Consider the following 15,087-nt stretch of genomic DNA (forward strand, 5'->3'; position numbering starts at 1 on the left):
AGCAGGTTTGTAACTCTTTCTAAAATATGGAACGAATGAAGCTTTTCAGTGGCTGGTATGTAGTTGCCATATTTGGATATCATGTGGTATGACCTCAAGAAAACAATAAATATTACGTTATTCTACAAATATATATTTTGATTATAAATTTCATATAGACCTTTTATTTTGGTGGTCAATTATGTGCCTGTAAATGTTGACTGAACTTGAAAATATCATGTGGTGTAACCATTGCAGAGTGTTTTCAATGAAAGATATGTCCTAGATTAGAAACGTTTATATTCAGTCAATGATTTATTTAATGAATTCCTTTATTTTAGTTTTATTTGGAATATATTTTTATGCAATTTGAGTCATTTTTTCTAAGATTTCAGAAGCAACAGTTTATGTTTAATTTTTTTTTAATATCATGATTAAAATGCAATGTCACTTTGGCAATGATGCATTTAATTACATCCAGAAACGTCGGATCAAGTCTTCATTCTTCCCAACCAAATGAGAGAAGGAGACAACAAAGCCCTTGGAGTTGGGTACCTGGTCGAATCTGACAAACTGTATCTCATGACTTCAATCAACTTCTCAAAGAGAAAAAAGAAGATGAGAATCAGCCAAAATCTTCCTGGGAAAGAGGTAAGAGAAAAAACTCCAAACCCACTGACTAGAAGACAACTTCTTAGCCAAGTGGCTAGCCTGTATGACCCCATAGGCCTTGCAACACCTACCAAACAAAAGGGAGCCATTCTAGTCAGAAGAGCTTTTCAGGAAGCTGGAGGCAAAACTCTAACACGAGACACATGGGACAAACCTCTGTCTGAAAGACTTAGAGAAGAAGCTATCCACCTGTTTGAGGAATACACACGGCTCAACCAAATCACCTTCCACAGAAGCCTCACACCAGTCAAAAGAATTGGAGGACCCTGGGGAATAACGTTCTCTGATGGCAACCACATCAGTGGTGGAACCCCAGGTAAGAGGAAGGAAGTGCCTGAGGGAGCACATTCACCTGCGCACCCATACAGGAAGCATGGTTAAATGTTTGGAGCTGGCTCAGTCAGCTCTCTTGCCTGCTCCTGGAGACACCTCACAACCACAGCTCCTGATCGACCATTGAAGACACCACTGGTACAGCAGTAGATGTTTAAGTTTGGAGGCCATGCTTCCCAAATGCTTTGATTGTGTGTTTGTGGTTGCAATGGTTATTTTTGTTGAGTAAATTGGAGCCAAGCGGCTGTGTACCTACCTGGCAAAGAACATCTACATCGATACATCAGTCCAGAAAGGAGGCATTTCCGGAATGTCAGGATGTCTGGAGCATACCGGTGTGGTGACACAGCTTATTCGGGAGGCCAGAGAAAACAAAGGCAATTTGTCAGTGCTGTGGCTTGATTTGGCAAATGCTTTCGGTTCCATTCCACACAAGTTGGTCCAGCTCACCCTGGTGAAACACCATGTACCCAGCAGGTGTAGAGACCTCATCGCTGATTATTACAACAACTTCAGCATGAGGGTCTCTTCAGGAGCATTAACATCCAGTTGGCATAAGGTGGAGATCGGTATCATCACAGGGTGTACTATCTCTGTGACGCTGTTCTCCCTAGCCATGAACTTGCTCACCAAGTCTGCTGAACCAGAGTGCAGAAGGCCCCGTTCAAACTCCGGACAACGGCAACCACCCATCAGGGCATTTATGGATGACCTCACAGTCATGACAGAATCAGTCCCAGGCTGCCGGTGGATTCTGAAGGGGCTCGAGAAGCTCGTGGGGTGGGCCCGGATGCGTTTCAAACCCATCAAATCCAGATCAATGGTGCTGAGAAAAGGGAAGGTGGAGGACAAGTTCCGGTTCACCATCACAGGCACAGCCATCCCAACCATCACAGAGAAACCAGTCAAGAGCCTGGGGAAGGTTTATGACTGCTCTCTCAGAGACACTACATCTATTCAGTCAACCTGCACTGAGTTGGATGGCTGGCTGAAATCCGTGGACAAGTCTGGCCTCCCTGGGAAGTTTAAAGCCTGGGTCTACCAACATGGCATTCTTCCCAGGATCCTATGGCCCCTCCTGGTCTATGCTGTCCCTATCTCGACAGTTGAGACCTTGGAGAGAAGGGTCAGCAACCACCTCAGGAGATGGCTTGGCCTACCAAGGAGCCTGAGCAGCATCGCTCTCTACGGAAATTCAAACAAACTGCAACTCCCTTTCAAATCCCTGGAGGAGGAATTTAAAGTATCGAGAGCCAGAGAAGTGGTTCAGTACAGGGACTCAAGTGACCCGAAGGTGGCTAAGGCAGGGATCCAAGTGAGGACTGGCAGGAAATGGAAGGCAGAGGATGCAGTTCGAGAGGCTGATGCAAGGCTGCGCCAAAGGAGCCTGGTGGGAGTGGTCACACGAGGCCGAGCAGGGCTAGGTTCCTTTCCAACTCCCCAAATCAACACCAGGGGGAAGGAAGGGCGACACCTTGTCCAGGAGGAGGTGAGAGCAGCAGTGGAAGAGACGAGAACCTGCAAGGCAGTGGGGATGAAGCAACAGGGAGCTTGGACGAGATGGGAGAACGCGGTCGAGAGGAAAGTGACCTGGGCAGAGCTGTGGAAATCTGAGCCTCACCGCCTTAAATTCCTCATCCAGGCAGTGTATGACGTGCTTCCGAGCCCATCCAACCTGCACATATGGGGCATAGCAGAGACACCAGCATGCCCACTGTGCTCCAAGCGAGGAACCCTGGAACACATCCTCAGCTGCTGCACAAGGGCACTTGGAGATGGACGGTACAGGTGGAGGCATGACCAAGGCCATTGCGGAAGCCATCAGCACAGGCCTGGAGTGGGCAAAGCAGTTCCGTCCCTCCAAGAAATCCATCACCTTTGTCAGAGCTGGAGACAACCCAACTCCAGTCAGACGAACAACATCTGCAGGCATTCTCATGTCTGCAAGAGACTGGCAGTTGTTGGTGGATCTCGAACACCAGCTAAAGTTCCCCAGCCATATTGCTGTCACCACTCTGCGACCAGACATAGTTCTTGTCTCGGAGTCCACCAAGCAAGCAGTGCTGCTGGAGCTGACAGTCCCGTGGGAAGACCGCCTGGAAGAAGCCTTTGAAAGGAAGCTCTCCAAATACTCGGGACTGGTCAGCGACTGCCAGCAGGCTGGCTGGAGAGCAAGGTGTTTCCCTGTGGAGGTTGGATGCAGGGGTTTCGCAGCCCGATCATTGGCCAGAGCCTTCAGTAGCTTAGGCATCGAGGGAGAGAGAAAGAGGAGAGCCATCCGCAGCACCACCGAAGCGGCAGAAAGAGCCTCAAGATGGCTTTGGCTCAAAAGAGGGGAGCCATGGAGTCATGGTAGTTAGCTAGCCGTCTGGACGCAAGCTGGGGTCTGATCAGCCCTGGCTGGGTCACCTGGAGGAGGGCGTATGATGTTGAAAGACCCGAAACACCCTATGAGCCCAGGAACATCACTGAGGATGCGTCCAGACTAGGCATCAGTAGATGTATGTACACAGAAACGTTATTATGATTTTATAGAAGTACTTTGGTACTCGTGCTTTGTTTCTAGTACTCTAATAGTGACCTTTGGTGTAGCTTGTTACTTTAATTGTTAACCTTTTTGAAATGATTTGAGTTGAATTAATCTGAATAAGTTTCATTTCATTTCATTTATCAAGTAACATTTATTAATTCATTTATTCTTTATATTAAGAAGTGTGAACTGAAATTATTTGCTATTAATGCCTTTGTCTTTCTGTTTATCATAGGTTATTAACCTATTCTGTTACACCCCATTCATCCCCTTCTGACCCAAAATAAAAAACTCAAGATTGAACAGAATTGAGTCCATCGTGTCCTTCAGCAGTTGATCAGCCGTTTTCAAGTTTGGGCAGAGCTGTGGTCAACAAATACACACTTCAACAGCACATAACTTGACAGTAATTATTTATTTCTAACTGTTCTAATCTATTTTACCAGAATGACTCCCATGCAAGGTAAAGACTGCTTGCCATTGGCAGTGTGTTAATTGTGAGCCTGCAGCAGGAGCAGTGTACCCTGCTAGGAGAAGAGAATCATTCAATAATCAAAACTGACTTATTCCATCGTCAAGTTAAATGAAAAGTTTGTTCATGACAAAGCCATGAATGCATGCTGCACTTATGTTTTAAACAATGTTCATGAAATGTTTGAGTTTATTAAAATTCTGTGAAATTGTAATAAAACCACTGGTTTAATTCTATTTTGTATTAAAGTCATTGTTTTTTTATTTCTTTCAATAGATTTTTAATGATATGAGGTCTTTATGTCATTTGGTGCAACCATTCATCATGTGGTGCGACCAATAATACCAATAACTGTATTAAATATCACTTTTAATATTAACCACTGATACAGTATGATTAACTGAAATGTATTTTTTAATTCTTAAAATCATTTTTGAGCAACTTACAGGAAAAATAAGTCTTACATACATTTAAGAAGTCAACTGTGACATCATAGAACATAAATATGAGATTATTATTTACAAAAACTCAAAAGACAAACAAATCATTTGTTTCTAAACACTTTATATTACTCAAAACTTGTAAAAAAATTCTCCTTTCCTTCCTTCCTTCCTTCTTTCCTTCCCTCCTTCCTTCATCCCTCCTTTCCTTCCTTCCTTCTTTCCTTCCTTCCTTCCTTCTTCCTCCCTTCTTTCTTCCTCCCTTCCTTCCTCCTTTCCTCCCTTCCATCCTTCCTTCCTTCCATCCTTCCTTCCTTCCTCCCTCCCTTCCTTCTTCCACCCTTCCTTCCTTCCTTCCTCCCTCCCTTCCTTCTTCCTCCCTTCCTTCCTTCCATCCTTCCACCCTTCCTTCCTTCCTCCCTCCCTTCTTTCTTCCTCCGTTCCTTCCTCCTTTCCTTCCTCCCTTCCTTCCTTTTTCCTCCCTTCCTTCCTTCTTCCTCCCTTCCTTCCATCCTTCCATCCTTCCATCCTTCCATCCTTCCTTCCTTCATCCCTCCCTTCCTTCTTCCTCCCTTCCTTCCTCCCTCCCTCCCTTCCTTCCTCCCTTCCTTCCTTCTTCCTCCCTCTCTTCTTTCCTCCCTTCCTTCCTCCCTTCTTCCTCCCTTCCTTCCTTCTTCCTCCCTTCCATCCTTCCTTCCTTCCTCCCTCCCTTCCTTCCTCCCACCCTTCCTTCCTTCTTCCTTCCTTCCTCCCTTCCTTCCTTCCATCCTTCCATCCTTCCACCCTTCCTTCCTTCCATCCTTCCATCCTTCCACCCTTCCTTCCCTCCTTCCTTCCTCCCTCCTTTCCTTCCTTCCTTCTTTCCTTCCTTCCTTCCTTCTTCCTCCCTTCTTTCTTCCTCCCTTCCTTCCTCCTTTCCTCCCTTCCATCCTTCCTTCCTTTCATCCTCCCTTCCTTCCTCCCTTCCTTCCTTCTTCCTCCCTTCTTTCTTCCTCCCTTCCTTCCTCCTTTCCTTCCTTCCTTCCTTCTTTCCTTCCCTCCTTCCTTCCTCCCTCCTTTCCTTCCTTCCTTCCTTCTTTCCTTCCTTCCTTCCTTCTTCCTCCCTTCTTTCTTCCTCCCTTCCTTCCTCCTTTCCTCCCTTCCATCCTTCCTTCCTTCCATCCTCCCTTCCTTCCTCCCTTCCTTCCTTCTTCCTCCCTTCCATCCTTCCTTCCTTCCATCCTCCCTTCCTTCCTCCCTTCCTTCCTTCTTCCTCCCTTCCATCCTTCCATCCTTCCACCCTTCCTTCCCTCCTTCCTTCCTCCCTCCTTTCCTTCCTTCCTTCTTTCCTTCCTTCCTTCCTTCTTCCTCCCTTCTTTCTTCCTCCCTTCCTTCCTCCTTTCCTCCCTTCCATCCTTCCTTCCTTTCATCCTCCCTTCCTTCCTCCCTTCCTTCCTTCTTCCTCCCTTCTTTCTTCCTCCCTTCCTTCCTCCTTTCCTTCCTTCCTTCCTTCTTTCCTTCCCTCCTTCCTTCCTCCCTCCTTTCCTTCCTTCCTTCCTTCTTTCCTTCCTTCCTTCCTTCTTCCTCCCTTCTTTATTCCTCCCTTCCTTCCTCCTTTCCTCCCTTCCATCCTTCCTTCCTTCCATCCTCCCTTCCTTCCTCCCTTCCTTCCTTCTTCCTCCCTTCCATCCTTCCTTCCTTCCATCCTCCCTTCCTTCCTCCCTTCCTTCCTTCTTCCTCCCTTCCATCCTTCCTTCCTTCCTCCCTTCCTCCCTTCCTTCCTCCTTTCCTCCCTTCCATCCTTCCTTCCTTCCATCCTTCCTTCCTCCCTTCCTTCCTTCCTTCCTTCCTTCTTCCTCCCTTCTTTCTTCCTCCCTTCCATCCTTCCTCCTTTCCTCCCTTCCATCCATCCTTCCTTCCATCCTCCCTTCCTTCCTCCCTTCCTTCCTTCTTCCTCCCTTCCATCCTTCCTTCCTTCCTCCCTTCCTCCCTTCCTTCCTCCTTTCCTCCCTTCCATCCTTCCTTCCTTCCATCCTTCCTTCCTCCTTTCCTTCCTTCCTTCCTTCCTTCTTCCTCCCTTCTTTCTTCCTCCCTTCCATCCTTCCTTCCTCCCTCCCTTCCTTCCTTCCTCCCTCCCTTCCTTCCTTGACTCGCTGCTGAGCTTTTTAGAGGACTGCCGTGGTGTTGGTGGTTGAAGTGAGGTCGTCAGCAGTGTGAACCCCCAAGTACTTCACACTGCTGGTCTTCTCCACAGCAGTCCCGTCGATGAGCAGTGGTGCACGATCCTGTTTGCCAGCCCTCCTGAAGTCTATCACAACATAATGTTTCATAAGTCTGTGAGCAGGAAACAGATACACAGCAGGAATGCAGCTTTTTATCCACGTGTTTGTCAAAAGAGATATATAATATAATAAAGTATAATATAAAATAAATATAATATAATACTTGGCCCCTCCTCTAAACATCCCATAATCAGGGCTAGATGATTGAAGGTCCTTCCTCTTGCTGCCATGAGCTCTGGACAGAGGTGGCTGATATTGAACTGCTAGAAGTTGTAGTTAGTGAGGGCTAACTGTGGTTGTGTTTAGGTTCCCTGTAGGAGCCTCCTGCTTATAGACTCCTTTCACTACTACGCTGGTAAGAGGCTCAGACCAGAGGCCCGTTGGAGGATCTGAACTTTACTTTGAGGTCTGTAAGTGTTAAAAACAAACAATAATAGCTGAGTGTTTCCCATATTTACTCCTGTTGTCCACTCACTCTTGGCCGGAGAGCAGCGATGAGAAATGACAGCAGACTATAACAGAGACTAATATTAGCCTCTCGTCCTCTGCTCTGTCTCACGTGTGACTGACAGCTCTACACTCCCCCTGCTGGAGCCCTGCAGTAACTACACCACCACCTACCCTGCTGGAGCCCTGCAGTAACTACACCACCGCTCCCCCTGCTGGAGCCCTGCAGTAACTACACCACCGCTCCCCCTGCTGGAGCCCTGCAGTAACTACACCACCACCTACCCTGCTGGAGCCCTGCAGTAACTACACCACCGCTCCCCCTGCTGGAGCCCTGCAGTAACTACACCACCGCTCCCCCTGCTGGAGCCCTGCAGTAACTACACCACCGCTCCCCCTGCTGGAGCCCTGCAGTAACTACACCACCGCTCCCCCTGCTGGAGCCCTGCAGTAACTACACCACCGCTCCCCCTGCTGGAGCCCTGCAGTAACTACACCACCGCTCCCCCTGCTGGAGCCCTGCAGTAACTACACCACCGCTCCCCCTGCTGGAGCCCTGCAGTAACTACACCACCGCTCCCCCTGCTGGAGCCCTGCAGTAACTACACCACCGCTCCCCCTGCTGGAGCCCTGCAGTAACTACACCACCGCTCCCCCTGCTGGAGCCCTGCAGTAACTACACCACCGCTCCCCCTGCTGGAGCCCTGCAGTAACTACACCACCGCTCCCCCTGCTGGAGCCCTGCAGTAACTACACCACCACTGCTCCCCCTGCTGGAGCCCTGCAGTAACTACACCACCGCTCCCCCTGCTGGAGCCCTGCAGTAACTACACCACCGCTCCCCCTGCTGGAGCCCTGCAGTAACTACACCACCCCTCCCCCTGCTGGAGCCCTGCAGTAACTACACCACCGCTCCCCCTGCTGGAGCCCTGCAGTAACTACACCACCCCTCCCCCTGCTGGAGCCCTGCAGTAACTACACCACCGCTCCCCCTGCTGGAGCCCTGCAGTAACTACACCACCGCTCCCCCTGCTGGAGCCCTGCAGTAACTACACCACCGCTCCCCCTGCTGGAGCCCTGCAGTAACTACACCACCCCTCCCCCTGCTGGAGCCCTGCAGTAACTACACCACCCCTCCCCCTGCTGGAGCCCTGCAGTAACTACACCACCGCTCCCCCTGCTGGAGCCCTGCAGTAACTACACCACCCCTCCCTCTGCTGGAGCCCTGCAGTAACTACACCACCGCTCCCCCTGCTGGAGCCCTGCAGTAACTACACCACCGCTCCCCCTGCTGGAGCCCTGCAGTAACTACACCACCGCTCCCCCTGCTGGAGCCCTGCAGTAACTACAACACCACCGCTCCCCCTGCTGGAGCCCTGCAGTAACTACACCACCGCTCCCCCTGCTGGAGCCCTGCAGTAACTACACCACCGCTCCCCCTGCTGGAGCCCTGCAGTAACTACACCACCGCTCCCCCTGCTGGAGCCCTGCAGTAACTACACCACCTCTCCCCCTGCTGGAGCCCTGCAGTAACTACACCACCGCTCCCCCTGCTGGAGCCCTGCAGTAACTACAACAACACTACAGCTGCTGTTAGATTAACATTAGAAACACAAAGAACTCTTCTCACAGTGCTGCAGCTGACTAAACTACATTTAAAACACAAGATAAAACTATAACCTTACAATGCTAACAATGTACATTATTACATCTGTCACTTTTTATTTTATTTAGGTTATTATTGGTTGATCTCATTCTTTGGCAGTGTTAAAAGAAAAGAAAAGTAAAGTAAGTCTCAGTATCTCCTTGAGCATTAATTGTGAGTAAAAACTAAATGAGCACAAATATACAGAATAAACGATAAAGTGTCAAAATGCAGCTTAAATAAAAGCTAATGTGTCTTTGAGTTATTTCACATATACAGCTTGTTCTTCTAATAGTGTGTTATGGTGTTACAGTAAATCAGAGGCAAGCAGACCATCATTTCATATTTATTTACACTAAAACACGCAGATCCTGCAAACCCAGGAAGAGGAAGACAAAAGAGGAAGAGCTGAGACAAACACTGGTGATTTGTCTTTGGTACTTATGTTTGATTTCAATAAGTTACGTGTATTTTTAAAATGATAGTATGTATAGTTGTGTGATTTATTGGTATAAATATGTTTCGCTGTTACTTGTTGTATTGATCTTGTTTAACTTGAGTTTCCGTCTTCAGAAGCAGAGGAGCGTCACGTCTCTCTCTCTCTTTCACCTGTCTGCAAACACGGAAGAGAAGCAGCGCGAGGAAGAGGTAGGCAGTGTATTAATAACAATATGATGAATATGATGTAAAGTGAGAAATGTATTTAACCCTGTAGAAAGCAGAGACATCTCTCCGTATATGCACACTGTAATGAAGCTTTCCAGAGAACTGATTGCAGATATAATGATCAGTCATCACGACATTAAGCAGGCCGCTGGTTTGGCTGCTAGTTATTAGTGATGGCGGATCGATACCTAAATATACATGTTTCCATCCTAATAGTTCATCTTTAAATAATCATTTCATCAGATTATTAAATCTAATATAATGTTCAGAGACCGGCTGTAGTTAGACACACAGGAACAAACTCAGCTGCTGGTTGCAGAAATGTGCGACGGACAGTGATGGAAAGTTCACTTCCTACATGAACTAGTTCAAAGTTCAGTTCACACATTTTAAAATGAACTAGTTCAGTTCATAGTTCATAATTCAACATGTTGAACTAGTTCATAGTTCTTTTGTTTCCAATCTGTTGCTGCGAGCTATTATTTTTCTAAATGATTGCCACAGCTCATATAGAACCACAGACAGCAATTATTTGATCAGTTTTAACACTGAAACTATGCGTCTGATTTGTAAATAGTTGTCAGTAATCATACGAAGATGCTGTATTAATGGTCTGAGGTAGAGCTGCTCTGCTGCCTTCATGTGTTTTTGCCTCCATGCTTCGCATTGTGATGGCGCATGCGGCGGTGCGACTCTGTGCTGGCTGCTGTTGCCAGATTGGGTTTTATTCCCGCTACATGTTAAGGCTGTTTACGGTGTGTTTTAGCCGGGTTTTCTCTCTTGAACCAAGTTAAACTGTGAGAGAGAGCCGTTCACTAACGCCAGAATGAACGCGTTCACAATAACGTTCATCAGGCAGAAATACAGAACGATCAGTTCACGTTGAACGCGTTCAGGCTCAACACTGACGAGTATTATTGGTTCTTTTTGTTTGGTTTGATTTAAAATGTAAAAGCATCCATATCGGTATCAGGACACTAAACTCACTGATTCTAGCCTCATTTTATATTTATTGTTATAGGACCATCTCCAAGTGGAATATAGTTTGTCACAGTTTGGTTAGAGTACGGCCTTTGTTTCTGATCCTTTTTCTTTACTTTCACTTTCTTTGTCTTTTCTTGTCATTATTTAAAGCTTGGTGCAGTTCTTGAGCTCTATCTAAATCATCAGGAGTTATGAGCTCCATATAAATTCAGAGATGTCCTTTTTGTGTGTTTCTAGTATAACACTGGTTGCTGTATTTCAGTGGATACTTGCTTATGATGTGTGACCAAAATAGATCATTTTAAATGTGTTTTATAAATCAATTGTGGTATCTATGAGCTACAACATGAGGTCATTAACCTAGCATAACAGTGCACCATGTTAGCTGTGGGGACTAATAAAGTCACAATGGTAGCTCTGGGGTAAGTTGAGCCGCTGGGTTGGGGATAGATGGAACAAGAGGAAGATGGAGGGAGGAGTTTAAAGAAGATGGATAGAAGAGAGGATAGATAGAGGAAGAAAGGATGATTAGAGGATGAGAGTTTCTGTTACTAGTCCATAACTGACCACAGCTGTTAATGTTCCCAAGACAACAGCTGTTTAGCAGTAATATGCAATAATACATTTTGTGTATAATAAATAAAAATACACATGAATGTGAAGAAGTGACTGTTATTTAGGAGGGAGAAGGTGTAACGTGGACTTTCTCCATGTGTGTTTCTGTGTAATGAGAATAAAGCTCCAGTCTCTTCAGGTCTGCGACTTCATCAAGTTCATCCTGCATAAAAACTAAATATCAGACAATGATCTTGTTTATTGTTCAGTGTTTCAGTCTTAAAGTGGAAGTTAAACTCATTTAGATTTAGATCTGGAAACATGATATATATGTTATAAACAGGTCAAACTGTGGGATTGTGGGATTTGATCATCTTTAGGTTTCTTGGTTTAAGTTTTCTAGGAGCCGGTTTCACTGACACGCTCAGATTAAAGTCTGCAGGATATTTCAACTTTATTCTCCACATTTCATTTTAATGTTTAAATGTTTTTTCCTCACGTGGCCCTAATACTCCGTCTGAAACGTTGTGTGGAGTTATTTGTGTTTAGACTATAAAACACGGAGCTGTTGAACAGGACGTGCGCTCCTTTACTCTTCTTCACTTCTCCTTTTTCGTCCATTGCAGCACACAACATACACTTCCGCTCCACCCCTCCAAAATAAAACCCCCCACATATACACTGTAAATACTAAACCGGAAGAAACATAAAATGACTCTAAGCTGTCTGCCCAGAAACACTCAGTACTAAACAATAAGTTACAATAGCACCGAATCAAAATGTGATATATGTGACAAAACTGAGATACTGTGGCAAATACCACAAATCTAGTAAAGCATTTAAACAACTCCCACCCAAAGTCATGATGAGGTACAAGAGACATGAGGTGAGGAGAGAGAGCAGACAGATAACACACCTTCATTAACAGAGGCGTTTCAGAAAGGCAGGAATCATCCAGGTAACTACTGATATGTGTTGTTTTACATATTACACACACACACACACACACACACACACACACACACACACACACACACACACACACACACACACACACAGTGAGTCAGGAGGTATGGGGGTTGAGGATGCAGGTAGGGGGGTTGAGGATGCAGGTAGGGGGGGTTGAGGATGCAGGTGGGGGGGTTGAGGATGGGGGTTGAGGATGCAGGTGGGGGGGTTGAGGATGCAGGTAGGGGAGTTGAGGATGCAGGTAGGGGGGTTGAGGATGCAGGTAGGGGGGTTGAGGATGCAGGTAGGGGGGTTGAGGATGCAGGTAGGAGGGTTGAGGATGCAGGTAGGGGGGGTTGAGGATGCAGGTAGGGGGGTTGAGGATGCAGGTAGGGGGGTTGAGGATGCAGGTGGGGGGTTGAGGATGCAGGTAGGGGGGTTGAGGATGCAGGTAGGGGGGTTGAGGATGCAGGTAGGAGGGTTGAGGATGCAGGTAGGGGGGGTTGAGGATGCAGGTAGGGGGGTTGAGGATGCAGGTAGGAGGGTTGAGGATGCAGGTAGGGGGGTTGAGGATGCAGGTAGGGGGTTGAGGATGCAGGTGGCAAATACCACAAATCTAGTAAAGTCATGGCCGTAGCTGCCATTGAGGACACTGAGCTCAGGTCCTCGGTATTTTTTTTTTTCTTGAAGTTTAGTTTCATCGTGAAGTGAAAATAGCCGATGAGATAATTATCCTTGCATCAACGTAGATACCACTGCTAAACTAAAGGTGAGGTCTTGAAATCCACCGGGAATCTTTTCAACTGGTTTCCAATTCAATATCTACTGCAGTAGAGTTTTCTACTTTTGTGAATTGGACTTGACCATATTTTGCAAACTGTTCATTCATTGGTCGAGCCCTTTTCTCCCAGCATGCTTTGCTTCATTCCTCATTTTAAGAACAAACAAAGAAAATAATATATTGCAGTTATAATGTTTAAATATGCAACAATGGAAGTTGTAGAATAATGAAATAGGAACAGAGTTGATTTAAGTTGCAGAATTGGAAGTGATGAGAAAGAACTGGAGCACAAGAGAGACCATGACTGAGACATGCACAGCAAGAAAGCAACATAACATCATGGATTACACTGAACTGATACTCAAGTTCTGGTCTTCTTTTTGACCTCGGTATTTAATAGTCCTGCTACGGCTTTGACCAAAGTCATGATGAGGTACAAGAGAAACGAGGTGAGGAGAGAGAGCAGACAGATAACACACCTTCATTAACAGAGGCGTTTCAGAAAGGCAGGAATCATCCAGGTAACTGCTGATATGTGTTGTTTTACATATTACACACAAACCTCCTTACCTTGAAAGAACCCAAACCTGCTCAACCCTACACACATACATCAAATAGAGTTCACTGACCAATATAAGTATTTGGGAACAGTGGTTGATAATAAGTTAAAATGTGATGTGACAACGTTTTTACTTCTTTTAATGTGGACAAGAAACTGATGTCTCTTTTCTAAAAGTGTTTTACTGAATCTGTGCTGACTTTTTCTTTCATCGCCTGGTTTGGTAGCATTTCAGTCAGTGGGCCACGTTGTGAAGGTAGCTGGTAAGGGTTAGGGTTAATAAAAGCTAGGTCTGTACTAGACTGTGTAAGACACCTCTCTCCCCTCTAGAACAGGACCAGAACCTCCTTTGTCCCCAGAGCGATAACCCTCACAGTTTTACATTCTTTTCTTAGTGGTTTCAATTCAGCCAGACTTGATTGTTGCTTGTGATTGGTCTGTCATGTGATTATGTCTTTTAGATGTTTTTGATAGTTGTTTATTTTTAACCCGTCTGCAAGCCAAGTTTCCCTTCAGGGAAAATAAGATCTTTTGGGTCATTCTCAAATGGTTCAGCACCCTGCCCAACAACTGAACCTGGCTGTTAAAGGGTTTGGGTACGATGACATTCATTGTACTAAACTTTAGATAAATAGACTAAAGTGATTGACTGTTGTTTGTGTAAAACTGTTTCTTAAAGTCAGTAAATGTGGGTTTGATTAATTTAATTGGTCGTATCAAAGGTCGCCTCATTCAGTCATCTTGAGCCTGACAAACATTATGACAGTTATTATAATAACTAATCCACAGTTACAACAGAAAGAGTTTGTTTCACAGGTGGGACGGTTAGTGATGAACAGGTAATAAAAGCCATATAATAATATACTATGAAATGTGTTAAAAGAAGGTGACAGAAATACTGTTGAAAACATCTTTTCATTCATGATATTCAGTTATTTAATCAGGCAAATGAAAAGTCAGTGGAACATTCAGAAACTAAGTTATTAAACATTAAAGCTCAGTGAAAGTCTTTAAATAGTTTGTTACTTTGGCTCCATCTGGTGGTGGAATGAATAATGACAGGATGTTAGACAGCAGTGCAGACCTGTGTGATGTGCAGCTGGTTGTAATGAATGAGCATGTTGTTGTGTTTGTGTGAAGGTGTTTCTCTGCTATGGATCAGTGTGAGGACAGAGAGGAGGGAGTCCCTCCCTCTAAAAGCTCTCTGTGTGGGGAACATGACAGCCAGACCAAAGCTCAGAGGTGAGATGAGGATCTCTAACTGTCCATCACTGTTCTCCACTCACATCACTCCACCATCATTATTCACACTCACTGTCACATCTGACACTCAACTACTGAATAATAAGTCACAATAACTCAGAATGAACTACTAACTTTGTGAGTTAACAAAGAGCTCAACCACTGATTAGTCAACTAATCAACTAAGATGAGACAGCATCTTTCATCAGATGACATTTTGATGAACAGGAGAACGTTTCTCATCCACTGTCTTCTTACTGATTTTCATTCTGCTTCTAAAACTTCAGCTGCTGACAGTCTGCTCAACATTCATCTTTTTAAACTCTTTGATTTGTTGTTTGTTTGTATCAGGATGCAGCAGCAGAGAGCAGACTCTCCTGAACCCAGCTGTGTGTCCATGAAGAGTGACCGGTCTATGGTTCTTCCTATGACGTTTAAAGATGGACAACCTGCTGATGGAACGTAAGAAGTTCATAATGGTTGGTTGGCTGTTTGGGCTGAATAAACCTCCTGTGTTATGTGGGGCGGAGCAGGTGAACCAGGCACAAACACCACAGACAGGTTAAATGGAAA

General features: G+C 45.6%; 1 protein-coding gene and 1 long non-coding RNA gene across 2 annotated transcripts; both read left to right on the forward strand.

Annotated features, from left to right (window-relative positions):
* Positions 1–495: 495 nt before the first annotated feature.
* LOC133981115 (uncharacterized) lies at positions 496–3,344 on the forward strand. The gene is given in 3 exon segments (XM_062420000.1): positions 496–967; positions 1,221–2,784; positions 2,786–3,344. Coding segments are annotated over 3 exon segments (2,595 nt in total).
* A 5,537-nt stretch (positions 3,345–8,881) lies between these two features.
* Positions 8,882–14,515, forward strand: LOC133980088 (uncharacterized). The gene is made up of 3 exons (XR_009925150.1): positions 8,882–9,216; positions 9,353–9,427; positions 14,413–14,515. It is a non-coding gene; the product is annotated as an uncharacterized LOC133980088 (long non-coding RNA).
* Positions 14,516–15,087: the final 572 nt, after the last annotated feature.

Source organism: Scomber scombrus, chromosome 5 (genome assembly GCF_963691925.1).
Source record: "Scomber scombrus chromosome 5, fScoSco1.1, whole genome shotgun sequence".
Lineage (NCBI taxonomy): Eukaryota > Metazoa > Chordata > Actinopteri > Scombriformes > Scombridae > Scomber > Scomber scombrus.